This window comes from Melanotaenia boesemani, chromosome 13, assembly GCF_017639745.1.
Source record: "Melanotaenia boesemani isolate fMelBoe1 chromosome 13, fMelBoe1.pri, whole genome shotgun sequence".
Classification (NCBI taxonomy): Eukaryota; Metazoa; Chordata; class Actinopteri; order Atheriniformes; family Melanotaeniidae; genus Melanotaenia; species Melanotaenia boesemani.
Genome location: NC_055694.1, coordinates 6,563,744 through 6,581,857, shown reverse-complemented (window position 1 = coordinate 6,581,857; position 18,114 = coordinate 6,563,744). Strand labels below are relative to the sequence as shown.

Below are 18,114 nucleotides of genomic sequence, written 5' to 3'. Positions count from 1 at the left end.
AGTAGAACCTAACAATAATGTCAGCTTAGTTATATAAATGTATAGTCCTAAAAATCATCACCTTCAAATGACCTGTCGGACATGTATATTTGTTGTGAAAGGACAAACTCAGTGGTTTGTCAGTGGTATTTTCTTTCCTGGCCTCTAACTGTATGCATGCACCATTGGATAGTTTGGCCCATAGTTACTTTGTGTAACATAATACAAGAACCGTTTGTCCAAATAAATTATTTAATTCTGCAATACACAATTCATGGTTAAAATGCCACGATGTATCAAAACAGAAATGTTACATCCAAACACAGCACAAAAAATGCCTACATGTTCTTGTAATCACTCTTGAATTTGAGCATTTTATAAATAGTCTCAGTTGCATACTAATTATTAATCACACAATGCAAACGAAATGATGTGGATAAAGTCCACAAAATGTATTTGGCACATTTAGAATGATCTTTATGCATCATTAAACTTCATATAAGCCGGGAACACACTATAAAAATACTAAAATAGCTCTGATTTTGTATTGACATCACCAGGGACAGAGAGACAGTTTGTATAGTACCTTAGATTTTGGGATTCAGATCCACTGCATTAGAGCTGTCCCAGATATTTGGTTTGTAAAACTAGAATACACCTCATTCTGAAGGTCATACTGTGGCTGGTTTATTCATAAACTTGTATGGAAAACTTCAGGCATTAATGCAATAATTCAATGTGTAAGGCAGAGTCTTTTTCAAAGTTTACAAGTGTGTTCCCGGCTGTTGTTAGATTTTGCACTTTTAAACCTTGTGAATGAGATTTAAAACCAGCAAAACAGACAAAATGCAAGAATCAACATCATGCAGCCATTACGACATGCATGTTTTAAAATCTTTGTAAACTTTTGGCAGAATCAATGTCCTTCTAGACCACATCATCACATGTGAATTTTGTAAACAAATCGGGCCTCAAATATACAATTAGAATAGCCGAAATAATTGTGTGCAACACATTATACAGTACATTAATTTTACCAGAAATTACAGGAGATGAAGTTATTTGTTTGGTCCCCACTCCTTTGCTCTTGTGTCTGGTAACTTGACCCAAGGTAAAGTGTAACATAGCATAGAGTCCTCTTGAGAGTCCTTTCAGAAGAAGTAAAGGGGGGTCCTCTGGTCTCAGTCATCTTCCTCCTCTTCCTCCTCTAGGGAATCAAGAACGGTGCAGTGCTTCAGGCAGGTTTGGAGGTAATTCACCACTGTCCGCTGGAAGTGCTGGATGCTACGGGGCTCTCTTAGGATGTGGCCTTCATCTGGGTACAGCTGCAGTGAGTAGTTTGCCTCAAACTTCACCAGTCGGTTCAGGAGTTCAGCGCTATGCTGGAAGTGTACCCTAGCTTTGGATGAACACACATGCTTGCATTACACATAAACACATGAATTATGATGTTAAATAACCCATTAATTACATCTAAACTTATATATAAACCAAGAAAAACATCACCATCTGCAGTTCCATGTAGAATTAGGAAGTTCTCATCCTTAAGCTTGTTAACATCTTCCAGCACAGAGGCAGTCTGAAAAAAAAACATTTAATTACTAATATGTATGCTTTCTCATCTGATCACATCTCAGCATATCTAAACAACCCTGCAACAAATTATATTATAAACTATATTACCAATTTGAATATAGTATGACATCCATTTTGTTTTGGCAGCACTAAATAAATAAATATTGTAGGCGTCACTCATAGAGCCAAAGCAGCTCTGACTCATCATGGGGACATGACCTCTGGGTGTCCTGTGGTGGCTGGAACCAAACAGATTCAAGGATAGTTCATATGTTGGAAAAGGGTGTTAGCATATGGAGGTTTAGCCACTTTAGGATAGTTTTTGTGGGCACAAGTGGTCTAATTTGAAATAAGAATCACATGAAAAGGGGTCAGAGAAAAAGACGGGGACGACATGTAGATAAGGGCAACAGGCCAGGACTGTAACCTGGCTGGCTGCGTCAAAGAGCATTTCCATGTACATGTTAAACTACTGCCACACAGTAGTAGATTCCCTTTGCAGGATGGCAGTGGGTCACTAAAAAACTACCACAGAGAACACAGCAATGAATCTGAGGTGCTCATCCAGCCTTCAAACTCCCTGATAATAATGTGATGGAATCTGAGGACATCTGCAGGAAGCAAGTCCTATCCAGAAAGACCTCAACCCCACAACCCAGCGCTCATTTAGCACCATGAGGAGGACATACCTACTAGTAGGTAAAAATGTTAGGGCTGATCAGTGTAAATGAGAAGCATAAAATTGTTGATTGTCAAGGAGCAATTTAGTAATAATAATCATATTAACAGTAATAATGATAATAATACAAATATAGTAATATGTATAGTGTTAACATAATCTATAAGCTTACAAAAATTAATTACAATGGTGGAGTTATGCTGTAGTACTACCACCACCACCACCACTACTACTACTACTACAACCACTACCACTACTACTACTACTACTACTACTAATAATAATAATAATAATAATAATAACAACAATCAGTCTATATAATACTACTTAGTTCCATTCTAAACACATGATGCTGTAAAAGAGCTGTAAAATACAAATACAGTCCAACAGCTCTGCAAAGCTACTGCAGATTTGCATTAAAATCTCTCTAAAACATCCTAATCCTAATCAAATCAAGATTTATTGTAGGGTTGTATTTATTTGCATTAGGTTTGAAGGGTTAACGTTAAACTATGTGTGGCTACTTACTTCTGTAGTCACTACGAACATACAGCCTTAAAGCCAGCTGAATTACTGAACTGAGAGCATTAGCTATTGAGCCTCACCAAGTAAGCATGCTCCTCCTTTGCTGGAAGACCAAGATACCTTTCTGAAAAGGCAGCACCTGGAAAAAGTGGAATAATGCAATTTTAATACCGTAACTGCATCTGAGTTTTAGTGTAATTTCTATGGGATGAATGCTATAATCTCAACTTACTATAAAGCCTGAAGTCAGTTATTGGTGCCACAGCAGCCGTGCACTGGAAGAGGTTATCTGTTGCAGCTAACATTTTGAGAGTTAAATAACCACCAAAGGCCTGTAATGAGAAATAGAAACATGGTAAAGGGTGCTATCAATTTGATTACTTTGATTGGATGGAGTTTATTTTTTTTTTCACATCTAAAGATGCTGCGACCTTTCCATACAGGGCCATCCGACGATCATCAATATACGGGAGTCGCATCAACAACCTGTGAAAAGATCACAAAGCCCTTTAGTTTTTTAGTTACTAGCCTTTATGCTCATATTTCAAGTGTATAACTGTATATTGTTGTGTAACTGCACTGACTCTGCAACTCCCAGATAATCTTTGACTCTCAGCGAGCCAAGTTTCCGTGGATCCACAGTGGTGGTCTTCTGTCCCCGCCCGACCCCGCTCCTGCCATCTACCCAGGCCAAGGCCACATTGTATGTGCTGCAGAGAACCTGAGGCCAGTCAAGGGCAAATTCCTCCGTCACTGACTGCCTACCAGGAATGCCATCCCTGAGGGTCAAGACACGATAAGAAAGTGTGGTAATAGTTATAGGTTTTAGAGGACTTAAAAACTAGGCCATGGATCCCAGGAAAATCAGAATACTAACAGCTCTTAGCTGTCCTTTAGCATGCCTGTTCAGTGGCACTTACACAATGATGAGTAGCGGATGCAGGTTGGACTCATAGCCCTGAGGTAAAGATAGTTTCAGGTGCAGATCTAGGGAAAGTAAACAGAGTCTGAGCAACTGTCCATAAATGTTTGAATACTTTGCTATTCGTCTGCTATTCAGACAAAGTTGGGATTATAGGGAAAAGCAAGAAACAAACAAAATTAAGTCATTAATACCATTATTTTCCACTTATGTCACTGCACAAGGCATTTTTTTCCCACATTCACCCCTGAAGTTTTATTGGCCACCCTAGCTGATTGGTAGCTAATCAAGTTTAGCTAATCAACATGGGAACCAAAAGTAAAGACGTTCCAGTCTTTTTTTTTTTTTAAATCACAATCTATGTTATTATTCACTTTTTGCAAATTGCTTTTATTTATTCATTTTTAATCTATAGTTTTGAATGACTACAATTATTTAAATTACTGTGTCCTTTCATGTTCCTTTTGCCCTTTAAAGCAATTTGGGTTGTTTAATATACACAGGCAAGGGATACGCATGGTAGGGTTTGGTTAACCCTCTGTTAACAATAAAAACAGAGCCTTCAGTCAGTAAATTCCAGTGGCTACAAGCAGAGCTTCACAGGTTTTCTGTGTTTATTCTTCAATAAAAGTCATGTTTAAAGGCAGTCTTTCCTTTAAGAGATAAAATCCTTCGTAATACCAATAAGCTTCTTTTCTAAATTCATATACTGAATGATATTACTAAAAATATTTACCGAAGAATCCTGTATTTCACACACAGACTACTCAATTCAGTCCTATGAAGGCCGCAGTACTGCATGTTTTCCATGTGCCCCTGCTCCAACACACCTGACTCAAATTAACTGCAGAACTTTTTAGATTGTTGGATCTATTTAATTTGAGCCAGGTGGATTGGAACAGGGAAACATTAAAAACTTGCAGGACTTTGGCCGTCGTAGGGTCTTATTGTCTTACTGTTCATTCTGTCTGTAACTATAGAAAAGTCAAATTAACAATAAGACTTACTATTTTTATTTTTTCCATTTTTGTTTCATTTAAACTTACATTTTTTCAAACCTTGCCGATCTGGGGGTGTAAACTATTCAGAGTTCATGCTATAATTACACCAGAACAACTCAAACCCCAGAGAAAACAGACAAAGAAAGAAATATAGTTTTAATACCATGGTTGTCTGCAGGAAGTGTCCTGAACAGAGTCTCAGGGAGCCTCTTGTCCTCTAGAGCTTTAGAGAGACGGCTGTTATCCTCCAACGTGACATATCCTACAGGAGATAACACTGCTGTGTTTCAGTTTTGTTCTAAACAATAACAGACATTCTACTATATTGATAAAAATCTCATTAATTCACACTGTTGCTTTAATAGAGAGCCACAGCCAGATGGCAGTGTTCACAAGCATGACAACAAACCCTACTTTGGTCTGCTTGAAATGTATTGCTCTCTGCAGGCTGTCAGGGGAAACTGCAGACAGTCTAAGAGCTTGCATGCTGTATTTATTATTACTACTGTCAGTCAGACAGGCAGGTGTTACACTCACTGGAGGGGTCCTTTGTGCTGTGAACTGTCACTTTAGGGATTCCTGGGCCTGGGGAAATATTCAAATGGCAACCATGTTAAACTGACCAAGCAGTAAGGAGCAGTCCAATTCGCAGCAAGATTTCATGAACATGTGATTTACCCAAACAGTAGAGAATGAAATATGTTTGATTTGGGCTGAAAACAGCTTTGAAGAAACGACATCCATCAATGAGGTTACAGGAGATACACTGGCGCTGAAACACTCCATTTACGTCCACACTTAGAAATGAGAAAAAAGGGTTATTGGCAAAATTTAAAAGAATGGACGACTATAAAGTGGTTTGATTTGCTTCGGGACAGAGTCAGACAATTGCAAACACATTAAGGAAGGTAGTTTGAGACAAACTACTCAAGCAGGCAACTTTTCAGAAACATATAGTTCAACAAGGTTAGACAAAAAAGTCGATACATAGATTGCTCTGTTAGACTGAGTCCCTAAATGTCCCGTTCTGCTCCGCTGCTTATAAATTTCAAACAGATTTAATCTCCAGCCAGGTTTAATCTAGCCATCTTCACTCTTCCATAATACAGAGCTGTCTCCTGAAGCCCAAAGCTATGTACGCTAATAGCGATGAGGATAATGATGGGAAGAGACAGGTGTTTACCACAGGTGACTCAGACTGTAAACAACAAGCAAACCTTTTTTAACCTGCAATTAATGAGATATTTATTAAAAATATTGACAACTTGGACCCAATTTAAGTTTAGCGCAGACATTTGTGCTTTGTAATAGCGCTGGCTATCTCCTGATTTCTTATTGACCCTATTTGCAGGTGAAAATACAACAGGGTAGCATTGCTGCAACATTACTGAACTCTACTTTGTGTTCTCTGATCAATTTTAGCACTTGAGCAGAGCTTCATTGAGCTGTTAATTTAGCTGAAAGCTCTTAGACTTATCAGTTAAAGCATGCTATAATATGGGATACTTGGTGCAGTTTGTCTACTTTTTAATAACATCAGACAAAAGCCACCGGGATGAAATGAATGAAACCTGATGGAACAGCCAATTTTCACAACTTTCTATATCTTCTAATGTAGTAGCGTCACAATCCATGGTTAAAAACCACAAAATGAGAAGATATCTGTAGGCTGCTGCCTTATAGGATAACTTCTGTGTGATATTTAGGTAAACCATGATCCATGAATATGAAAATGTCCTTTAATTTAGATGTGAACCTATCTATACCGTATGCCTATCATGAGACAGGGTTGGATACAGAAGTAGAGCATGTGCAAAGAAGAAACCCTTAAGATTTTGGTGCAGATCTATATCACATAATGGCGGATGATTTTTTTTTCTCCTAATGCCTTGCAAATGGATTAACCACTGCAATAATCATAACATCAAATCAAACTACAATTCTATTTATAATTACATTTTAGATGTCAATAATACATATTGTTCTGTGTCAAATATAGAAATGCATACCAGCTAGAATAGAAACTAAGCTTATGAACAAAATAGAAAAATGATTAACTGTAAAATCTGCAATTTCAATAATAGTTTTTAAAATTTTTCAGATGATTATATTCAGCTGTCCATGATTGAAACAGCCTTTAAATAATTGACCATTGTCCTATTCATAGCTAACATTTTAGGATATCTACGATAAGCAATGAAACATATTTAAGAAATTTTAAGTTAATTTTTTTATAAGACTAATTACATGACTTTTTGTTTCATATACATCTAATATTGTTATTGAGCATGGGGTACTGAAATGGAATACTTGATAATTCATGGTGAAACACAACATTTATAATGTGCTTGGTGAAAACCACTAAAAAAAGATTTTGTGCCTCCGTGTGAGGGATCAGTCTGTAAAACAGGCAAACAGGCAAAATCTAATATCTGCACATTTAAATTAACATATAAAAATATGGTACTCAAACAGTAGAGAAATAAGGAGCAGAACCAGTGAGGTGATGATTAGTAAGCCTAACAGTAACAAGTTACTATTACATGTACAAGTATTACATGTTTTGCTTGTTGCAGCTGATTACTGTTATTACTGATATTATCTTCATCATAATAGTTAATACTATTATTTTTACTATATATAGCTCCATTACAAACATGTATTGTTCTTAAAGGAGATTCTGATGTATAGTATATGCTGAGTGTTATTATCATCATCATCATCATCATTAGCATCATTCTTCTTCTTCTTCTTCTTCTTCTTCTTCTTCTTCTTCTTCTTCTTCTTCTTCTTCTTCTTCTTCTTCTTCTTCTTCTTCTTCTTCTTCTTCTTCTTCTTCTTCTTCTTCTTCTTCTTCTTCTTCTTCTTCTTCTTCTTCTTCTTCTTCTTCTTCTTCCTTATGTTCAAATAAACTTTCTCTATCAATTAATTAATTGAATATCATATATTTTGAATTAAAAAACATGAACATATCTACACTGTATATTGGGCTTTCTAAATATCCTGTGAATAGTAAAATGCTATTTTTGATATCACTGATTAGATATCAGATTGATATTTAGTTAAAACTAAAGGAGGTATCCACATGTAACATATTGTAAATTTCTGTTGCTGTGAGGAACCTTGGAGCAACTTTGGGTCAGGACTGCAATATCTTTCAGTTGATCCAAAATTCTGCAGCTAGAGTGCTGACTGGTACCTTCAGGATATATCACATCTCCCTTGTTTTGGCTTCCCTACACTACAATTAAAAATTCTTCTCATTAAACACACTACTACATATAAAGCCATAAATAGCCATCCTCCCTCTTGTATAAAGAACTTCTGGTTTCCTACAATCCTATCAGAGCTCTTCATTTAAGAACCACTGGTCTACTTGTTCCTAGAATAATAGGTCCAGACTGGGAAGTAGATTTAGTTTCAGCCTCCTCTCTTGTGGAACCAGCTGAAGGTCTTTGTGCGAAACACTGACAGTCTCTCCATCTTTAAGACTAAGCTTAAAACATACCTCTATGAGAGAGCATATTTATAATTTTGTGAACAGTTTCTGTCTCATTTTACTAATCTAAACTGGCTTTAACCATATTTTTCTTTAAATATTTTATGATTATCCCTAACTCGTTTTTGTGATCAGTTTTATTATTCTTTGTTTTTCTATTCTGTTTAATTTTGTCTCCTGCTTTTTATGTGCTCTGTTAAGCACTTTGATTTGCAATCTGCTTGAAAAAGTGCTACATAAATAAAAGGCTGATTGATGATTTTAAAAGGGAGATTGACATTTGTATATGTTCATTTTAAAGGTTGCAGGATTCTAATGATAAAAAAAAAAAAATTAATATGCTGTCCAAAAAATAAATTCTCAGTTTGGCTACATACCTGTACAGGTGTCGGCTCTGTCTGGAATCTTCTGTGCTCAGGAAATAGCTGAATATGAGACACAGACAGAAACTTCAATTCTCAATATACTCAGTCATCTTAACTTCATCCTTCATTCTGGGAATCAATCATTTACAACAAGAATCTATCAGTACTTATTTACTCACTCAGTTATTTTAATGAGGTCAGACTTGTATCAAATCCTTTTTTAAAGCAGCGATGGTGATTATGAATTCAGACATTACAGTGTGCTTCAGTGTGTGAGTCATGCTGACTATCCACTTCTTCATGAACAAGTGCAGCCCTCGCAGAAGAAGAATTACTTCTCTAGAGGCAAAAAGCAGGGTGAACCCGAGGGCTATGTCATTTGAAAATGTCATCTAGATTTACAGTAGACTTTCTCTGCATGTCAGTGAGACACACACCTCACACAGCTGGTCCATGTCAGGTTTATTCCCCAGCAGGATAAAGAGCAGGTTTAAGCAATAATCTGCTCGGCTCAAGTCTTAGTAATCCTTCGCCCTCCTTCAAGTCAGTGCATCGACTCTTAAGGTCTGAGTGGAAGCTACTTCATTTGGCTTGATAACCAAGCTCAGTATGACAAATCAAATGGCTTTTTTCATTATTTATAATTACAATCACAAGCGTGTCAATCACTAACCGTAAAGTCAGACCATATTATTGAATTTTCTCTTGAGCTGTCTACGCATTAAGTTATTACGCCCAACTTACAGCTCGAGATGATCATCATAATAATGGCCATTATGTGGGCCTACCCTCACTGTCACTTGTGTGCGCCTAGAAGGAAGCTATGAGTTTATAAAGGGTGATTCGAGGGAGCTCTACACACAGTCGCTCTCACATACATTTTTCCAGCCTTCTCGTCTAAGGCGCAGAGCAAGGTGACGTCCCAGCTCCCCGATGTCAAGAAGCGAGGGGGGACAGAGGGGATGGCAGGCTGCGTTACACACAGAAACAGAGATGAAGGGCAAAACAGAAGCAGTCACACAGAGAATAAAAATAGGTGCAGCAATACAGCGGGTGTTTGTCAGAGAGTGGGAGCACAAATGAAGATGGGTTCAAAACAGGAAGTTCAATCAAGGCACTGGAGATTACAGAGTTCAGAAAAGGTGTCCTTTAATTCATACATTGATTTTGATGGGATTGAAAACTCTGGATGTGGACTGATACATCTAATGACATGCACATGTGTATTTCAGACCTTAAATTTTAGTTTAAATTGAGAAAATAAAAAAATAATCAGATATTATTTTACCTGTTTCTTAAAAAGCATCATAAACCTTTTTCTGTTAAATATTAAGATGCTTCAAAGCGCAATGTGAAAACAACCCAGCTGAAGTAGACCAATATGGAGAAGTGGTTTCAAATTAAAGTGTATTCAACTCACTGAACCCAAAAGACCCCCATGAGTACTATTGAAAGAAAGGCACCAAAAAGCCAGATTAATGATAAGCCATTAACTTTCTGGGGTAATTTTCTGGGGGCAAAGGAAAGCAAAGAAGAGCTCTTTGAAGAAGCTAATGCAATGCATTCTTAAACAGGCTAGAATTAAGTTTATAAATAGGAAAACACTACCAGTGGTCAAATATGTTAGAGGTTGTATCATGCTGTTGGATTCTTTGGGGCAGGTAGGCCTCAAAAGAATGAATTAAATCAGAATATTAGCAATACATTTTAGAGAGTGTGTTAGCCAGTGTCAAAAAAGAAGATTTAAGCAACTTTATGAATCATTCAGCAGTAAAATCCAAAGCACCTATCCAATAAAAGAAGAAAATGGCTGAAAAGGAAAAATGAACTGTTTTAAACTAGACAATAAATCCTGACCTAAAATTGATAACTTTTTAGTTAGTTTAGAGCCGAGAGAATATGTATCAAAGAAAATACTGCTGGAATAAATATTGTCTTTTTGCAGTTATTTGTGCAAGCAGGCAGAAAATAAATGCAATCAAATGTTTTTCTAATGAGAGATGTGAATGAAACTGAAAGAAAGAAGAAAAATAACTTTAGCATCTGAGATTATATCTGTGATCACACAGTTTAATATAACCTCCCCAAAGGGATGAAAAGTCAATGAGTAAATAAATTACTGAAGGCGTGTATGAGGGAGAGAAAGTACTTGACCCAAAACTGACCTGGGCCGAAAGACCTGCAATGTGATGAAACTCTCCACGAGCGCCTTGTTTTGCAGGCAGTATCGTATAAAAAATAGAGCCATCTGATGTAAACAATGGCACATCCTGTAGACAGGAAGCGCTGAGTCAGAAGAAAGACGGTAGTGATAAACAAAAGTATGCAAATCTTCAAAGCCATACGGACCTGTCGCTGGTTCTGCATTATGTCCATGGTCATTTTGTGTTTCTATGAGGTTCACAGAAATCACAGAAAAATATATCAGTCACACATGGACATTATGTTACATGAACCCAAAATTACTTTAGATAACATGTAGCAATAAAATCAGGTCAGTTTATTCATAAGTAAAAATAGCATAAATACTAAAAATCTGCAAGGGTTTCCATAAGGGCAGAAGTAGTAAAGTACTGCAGTGAATCACTGAAAATTCTTCTCATGCAGCAAATGGTCTCAAATATTAATCCATCCAGCAGAGATTTGAGAGCTTAAGGAAATCAATCCGAACTCCCAACACTGTGTAAATGAAGCAAAATTCTATTAAAGTTGTATATTGCAGCAGAAGCCACTCAGATTACTAATGTGAAACAAGTGATGACTGCTCACCTCTGAGCATGCCCCCGTGGTGGCCTCGCACACGCAGAGCACTGATTGGTTCTGGGCACGATTCAGCCAGCGTACAGCAAGCCGGGTGCTGCTGATCCAAGTCACCATGGAGATGTAGCTGTCTCTGAAGAGGTGATGCGGAAAATAATACATGGGGAAAGCAATGGAAGGTGGTGCAAAGTATTGGAAAAAAGAGGAGGCAATGACAGGAGAGATATTTGGTATGAGTTATGATTTCTGACAGGTGGTGTCTGGAGTCATTGAGATTTTTACTTAATTCACAGAAATGTACCTGGCCCCGAGGGAGTCGGGAGGCATCATCTCCAGAGTGTGAGCTGGACCATACAGATTCACCACAAACAGACTGACTGATGGGATACTAGAGCCAGCCTGGGAACACATGCAAAGGAAAGAAAATAATCAGCTAGTCAGTATTAAAATTTTCATTCAGGCTGAGACACAGGCTGAGTCATTTCAGAAAGTGGAAGATAGTGTGATTAGCTCCTTTTGTTTACATGTCAAAAATGTAGAGGTGTAACAATCCATTGTTATAAACTGTGAGATAGTAACGTATCCCTAAACTGTGATTTTCTGTAGGGCAGCATCCAGCATACATGACGGGAATCGCAACCCATGAATAATGAAATCTCTTAGTCTGAAGAGTGTATATTTCCTAATCTATCTAATCTATTCTGTTACATAGATTTAACTATGTATTTTAATTCTAACCTTGACCACTTGTTTTTAACTTATAGCCTAAACCATTCCCAAGTTAAAAGGAAGAGGAAAAGTGGAAAGACTGTTTGGGCATCTTTTAGCATCCCTTCTTCCTCTCATCAGCATCTACAGTCATATCAGTGGTGCCAAACCTGAGGAAAACTGACATGACGATCATGTTACAAGGTTTATTCAGACCAATATTTTGTCTATATCCACTAAAGTCTAAAAATCCTCTGATGATTTTTTTCTGCCTCCAGTCCAAAATGGAGTGCATCTTCTTAACTGCAAGGGTTGTATCTGCAATCTTGGGCTCATCAGAAAGGCAAGACATGTGTGAGCCCTACATATGTTACAGAATAAACTCACCTTTAACACAGTAGAAAATTACAATTTCTACCCCCCCGCAAAAAAAAAGAAAAGAAAAAACAAATAAAAAAAACATTATTTAGAGTTAGAACCACCTTTCAATCATAGGATAGCAGCCCAGCTCACCTGGGAATTAGTAAAGAAATCTCTGATTCACATTAGAAACACCAACAATGACAAAGAAAGTAATTCCAAAGATATAATATTGTGGAAAAAATGCATACCATACTTCAGAAAGTCCTTTGTTTAAACAACCAGGAACTTCATGACTCATTTGCTTCACGATTAATTCATTACTTCATGATTCATAACACAGAGTCATGGAAGTAGAGATAAGCTGTGTTTTTTCTAGCTGAAAATGAGATATTTCTTTGCTCTACTTTGGCTGCTAGCTCGCTGAGTTTTCATCAGACAGTAATGACACAGACATCTTTGTAATCAGGATAGTCTCTGCTGTCATTAAGTGAGCATCAGCTGTGGCCACTAAATTAGATTAAAGCACAAAATAACAAATCACTTTCAATTGGTACTTCCTCCAGACACTTAGGAATGTTTTGGTATACCCTCCAAAAGTCCCTGGTCCCTGAGAATTGTTCTTGTGAATAATCTGAATGAAAGTAAAAACTGTAAATAAAAAAAAAATGGGTCTGAAGTATTTTTAAACAAATATTGAATTAATTTTTTTATTTTCTGGGGACACTTATTGCAAACATTCGAATAAGCCTGATTTAAAGGTGCATTATGCAACTTTTTGACCCTAAAAATATGTTTTTTTTTTTTTTTTACTAATTTTGATAGCACAGTAACATTTTATATATACATACAGGCTGTCCTCAGGCTGACAAACTGCAAAATTTACAGCTAAGTTTCACTGAGTATCACACACTAGCAACTGAATATCAACACACTGGCCGTTGTGAATGCACATCATGGCTGATACAGCAAAGAAATGCAAGAAGTCACTGTCAGAGGAGGAGAGGAAAAGAAAGAGAAGTAAACATCAAACTGACTTTTATTGGATGAAGAGAGCTCAGAGTACAGGTAGGATGCAAGATGGATGCCAAACTAGCTCTCGTTAGGGAACACCTCACTGAGAAAATCTGCCAAAGCTCAGTAGTGCTTCCTCAGTTTTTTAACATTTAAAACTATCAATCCAAATATTTTAAAAGCCCTTTTCACACATACATAACATCAATGACTTTATCAAAGTGACTTTGTGTCACTTTTAACAGTGTAGTTTAAATTTTAGGAAAACGACCATCCCCATACGCTCACAGCAACCTCCATACAAATTACAAAACCTAACAAACACAGAGCGTTCTGTTGAACTGAACTGCATTCAGTGTGAGTAATTGAAAATATTGACATGCAGCTAGAGAGCAGGAGCTGCAACTTAAACACTTTGTTTCTAATTCATTTGGCTGAGATGCTGAATATAAAATGGCTTGGTGCTGCGGGTAATGACTGTAGATAAACCACGGAGGGTTTAAGTTTGGATAGCACAGTTCTTTCTTTATATTAATGAACAGCATTTGTCATATTACCAAACCACTGCTGTGTGTATCTGTCCTTTAATGTGATTGCAGCAGTCCAGACTAGTGTGTTTATAAAAACGTTTGATTTAGTCAGATTTCTGTCTCAAAATGGAAAAGTACTAGGGTGGCAATTCACACATGACACACATGACATTGACACGTTCAGTTGCCATCAGATGAATGGAAAGCAGTGCTCGTGTGAAGCGGAGTTTGATATCCACAGTATTAACATACCACCAAACAAGTATTAGATCTTTAAAGGGAGTACTGTCAGCTGTTTTCACCTTTGGGTAGGGGAAGAGTACATTGGATGGATAGAGGCCACCTAAGAAGTGAGGTATTTCCATCACAGGCGTAGCAGAGTTGTTGATGCGGAGGTAAGCCAGCCGTGCACCATCCATAGACCACCAGTGGGCAGTGTACGTCAAAAGCACCTCCTCTGTTTAACAAAGACAGAAATCTGCTTTTAGTGATAATTGTTGTCCACAGGCTGTGAGAGTGTAGAGCTGGACTACATCCTACCCTCATAAGTCCAGTCAGAGAGCCCATTCACCACATTCTGCTCCTGGTCAGTGGATGTGAGACGCAGTGGTTTGCTTGTCATGCTGGCCTTGTAGTAGATATCTCCATCAAACACATACGCCTGGCAGGAGCAGCACACATATTGCCAATCCATTATCAAAGACAGCAAGGTTACAGACTTTACAGCTGGCTGCATGATGTGAGCATTGAACGCCGTCCAAGTATGAATGAATCATTGGCTAGCGAACAGACAGACAAGAGCCACTTGCCAGTAAATATGCAGCAGATGAGCACTGCCATAGCAGCAGAAAACAATTACATTACAGGGGAGCTAGATGAATGATACTATCAGTATGAAACAATCCCATTAAAGTGACACAGCCACTGCAGATGGAGTTCATCTCATGGTAGCACTGATGTTATCATAAAGGGAATTTTGTCAAATGGAGGATGCATTGATAGGTAAGCGGGAAAATCTCCAAATCATATTGCTAGTTTTAGTTAATGCAGATGACAATATGTTTAAATGGAAAATAAATGAACCCCTTGCTTACCAGCTGGTTCCCCTGAGGTCCCCAGGATGCATACTGTAGCTCTGTCTTCTCCCCCTCTGGAGGATTTAGCTCCAGCAGATCCCTAAAACACACACAAACATTCAGATATAAACACCTTGTTAGGGGCTGCTTTCCCACGTAAAGTCCTCTTACGTCCACTCATGCCCTGCACTCGACAAGGCTGCTGCACTGTAGGGACAAAAGAACAAGATGCAGAAAGGCAAAACAAAACGGAGACTGGGGTTGGTTCATGCAGAAGTGCAAGATTTTCTTTTTTAATATCTTCATCTTCCCCAGGGTAGTTTTTTTTTCTTCCCAAGCCTATCAGGCAATGACTGATGGTGTAGGTCTTTCTTCCAAATCACTCTTCAAAAATTCCAGGGATCATCTACATCATCCAAAGAGTTTTCCCCCCGATAATACTTAAAACAGATCTCAGGCAGTGACATTGAGAGTACAGCACAAAAAAACTTACTGTATGCTGATTTATGGAACCTGGAAAGAACGACGACGAATGGATGCAAATCTGAGAGAAACACAAAAGTCTAACCCAGCGAGACGCACCTTTAGGGACAGTTTTTTTAATCTGCATGTCTGCTTGCATTGGTAACGCTCATGCCCAGTGCATCTCATGCATTAGCATTCACGATTCCACCTACCCATTAGCCACATTGTAGATAGCATAGGAGGCTGTGAAGGACTGAGAAAACACCTGAAAGAGGTAGAGGATATCATGCAAACAGGTGTGTTGCAAAGAGATGAAAACACATAGATTTTCTAGATCTCTTACATGCTCCTACACATGTAAAATAAAGTTAAATGCAAATGTGAATGTGAGTTCAGCCTTAGAATAAAACAATAAGCAACAGGAGGTTGTGCTTGCATTCTCAGAGCAAACTGCAAAGCTTCAAATGCCCCAAAAAGGCAGCAAAACTTTTAAAATGTACGAAAATAGAAAGGCATATGTTCGCTGATTCCCTAAATGACTGCACTGACCTAACTTAACTAGTAAAATAATAGCAGGCAAGTGTCTCACACTGACAGCATTTTATTATCCCTTCGACTAATACTGAGACCATTACATCTTACTGCTGAATACTTCTCATTAAACCACTGGCAGCAATTTCATCCACACTACATCATTACTGTGATCACAAGTGAATAAAAGAAAGTTTCACCCCTACCACTGGGAGAAAGGAGACGTCATGAAAAAAAAAGTACAAAAATTGAAATTGAGAAAGACATTCTTATTAAACAGTATCATTACAGCTAATATTCATCCAGCAGAGATCTATTGTGGCTGGCAGCTCTGACGCGAGCATCAGCAGCTCTGAATAATTCAATTAAGATGCAAAAGTAGAAAATTTAGAGAGCAGAATCAATCAACATGTGCATGTGTATGTTTGTGTGTGTGTTTGTGTGTTAATCAAAATTGATCGAAGCCTTATCCAGTGATCTCAAGCTAATATATTGACTTCTACCTTTGCCTTTTTTTTAAGCAGAGGGTTGGAGGCATTGTATTTAATACCAAGCCACTTGGAAAAACCAGTCCCTACAGAAATAAAATGTCACATCCTCTATGCAGCACACTTAGCAGGGAAATTGGATTTTTCTCCAGTGGTGTTTGTCTGTTAGAAAATGCAGGGTTGGGGTTGCACGGCCACAGAGCTGCAAGGATAGAGGAGGGGGAAATAAATTCCAAGGCTACCTAAATTAAAACGAAATTTGATTGTGGTGTAAAGTCTGAGCAGGAATGGCAAGGGAGTATACGGGGAAAAAAAATAGGCTGTTTCACAACAGAAAAAACAGCAGCGAGGACAGAAACACAAAAAGACAACTGGTCAAACACTCCAAGGAAAAAGTGAGTGAAGGAGACAGGGAGAAGCGCACAAGAAAGGATGTTAAAGGGCACATCACTGAGACGGAAGGGCAAGGCATTGCCATCAGCGCCATGTTCAATCAGCTGTTTATGATTTGTTTAGAAACTCTGTTATTCTGCTTGTAATTTAACATCATGTGACGCCTTTGGCAGTCTGCACATTATTGTGGTTGTATGTGTGTGTCTGTGTGATAAACAGAAAGGGAGAGTGAGTGCATCTGTCTTAGAAAGGCAGATTGAATTCTTATGCGAGTGCCAGCAACATATCATAAATCCTCCAGTTCGCTTGTCATCCTTCTTTTACTACCCACTTCCTCCGTAATGCCAGAACAGAGGAGAGGGGGCACAACACAGATTAAATACTTAGGATGTGAGAAAGGATATGTATTAAGGCTTTGAATGGGCACAGATACTGTTGAATATAAAAACACACAAAGTACAAATGATAGCATACGTCCTATACAACATTGTTCCTGCCGTACAAGCATTTTCTTAGCAGCACCACAATGCACTGCTTTGATACAGGCACCCATCAGTGTTTGCTGCAGAATGCAGACACAACTCCCCAGGCATTTTATTTTTCCCAAAACCAAACTGTCTTGGCAGGCTCCAGTTTAGCAGCTTCTGCTCATCAATTCCAAAGCCCTCCCCTAAAATAAATCGCCTTCATACATAAAAATATGCAGGCCCTGTCTCTTTCTTAAAACACAAACTCTAAAAACAAACTTGCCTAATTCAAACAGGCTTGGAGGGGAGACATTTTCCTGTAAAAAAAATCTGCTTTCTCTTGTTCCTTTGTGGCAAAATCCCAAACTCACATTTATGCATATACCCTCCTATCAAAATCCATTTATTCTTACCCACAGGCACCCTTCCCCTTCCCCCCTCCAAAGCCTCCTGAGCTAACATAAAATCCAGCAAAGCCTTTTAACTTTACACATACTCTACTCATCTATTTTTCTTCCTTGCAGCTCTGTCCTTATTGTATCTCTGACACTCTTTAATAATCATTGCAATTGATTTGAACTGGGCAGTGTACCTAAGGGCAAATGGTGCATGTCCCATTTATCATCCCCCTTCCCACCACCCTGAGTGGCTTTCCTCACAGTTCTCAGTTTTTCCTTCTGCATTCTGTACCACTCTTGAGCTGCACGCTGCTCCTCTTCTGAACAGCAAAGCTGGTGCCTGGCGCAAACTGCTTCAGTCAGCACAAATCCCCCCAGA

General features: G+C 38.2%; 1 protein-coding gene across 2 annotated transcripts in view; it reads right to left on the bottom strand.

The window, feature by feature from the left end:
- Positions 1–205: 205 nt before the first annotated feature.
- Positions 206–18,114, bottom strand: part of LOC121652153 (inactive dipeptidyl peptidase 10) — a 34,028-nt gene continuing 16,119 nt past the window's right edge. Inside the window, exons 6-25 of one of the 2 annotated variants that reach the window (XM_042004758.1) lie at positions 15,671–15,723; positions 15,012–15,093; positions 14,458–14,578; positions 14,220–14,374; positions 11,607–11,704; positions 11,315–11,438; positions 10,895–10,936; positions 10,711–10,815; positions 9,424–9,515; positions 8,558–8,605; positions 5,360–5,478; positions 5,219–5,266; positions 4,845–4,943; positions 3,679–3,745; positions 3,343–3,537; positions 3,190–3,244; positions 2,991–3,090; positions 2,839–2,897; positions 1,486–1,558; positions 206–1,378 (exon numbers count right to left, since the gene is read on the bottom strand). In XM_042004758.1, the coding sequence (XP_041860692.1) occupies positions 1,161–1,378; positions 1,486–1,558; positions 2,839–2,897; positions 2,991–3,090; positions 3,190–3,244; positions 3,343–3,537; positions 3,679–3,745; positions 4,845–4,943; positions 5,219–5,266; positions 5,360–5,478; positions 8,558–8,605; positions 9,424–9,515; positions 10,711–10,815; positions 10,895–10,936; positions 11,315–11,438; positions 11,607–11,704; positions 14,220–14,374; positions 14,458–14,578; positions 15,012–15,093; positions 15,671–15,723 (1,953 nt within the window). In that variant the 3' untranslated portion in view covers positions 206–1,160. The remainder of the gene's footprint in view (positions 1,379–1,485; positions 1,559–2,838; positions 2,898–2,990; positions 3,091–3,189; positions 3,245–3,342; positions 3,538–3,678; positions 3,746–4,844; positions 4,944–5,218; positions 5,267–5,359; positions 5,479–8,557; positions 8,606–9,423; positions 9,516–10,710; positions 10,816–10,894; positions 10,937–11,314; positions 11,439–11,606; positions 11,705–14,219; positions 14,375–14,457; positions 14,579–15,011; positions 15,094–15,670; positions 15,724–18,114) is intronic. The other variant, XM_042004759.1, reaches the window with a different exon arrangement.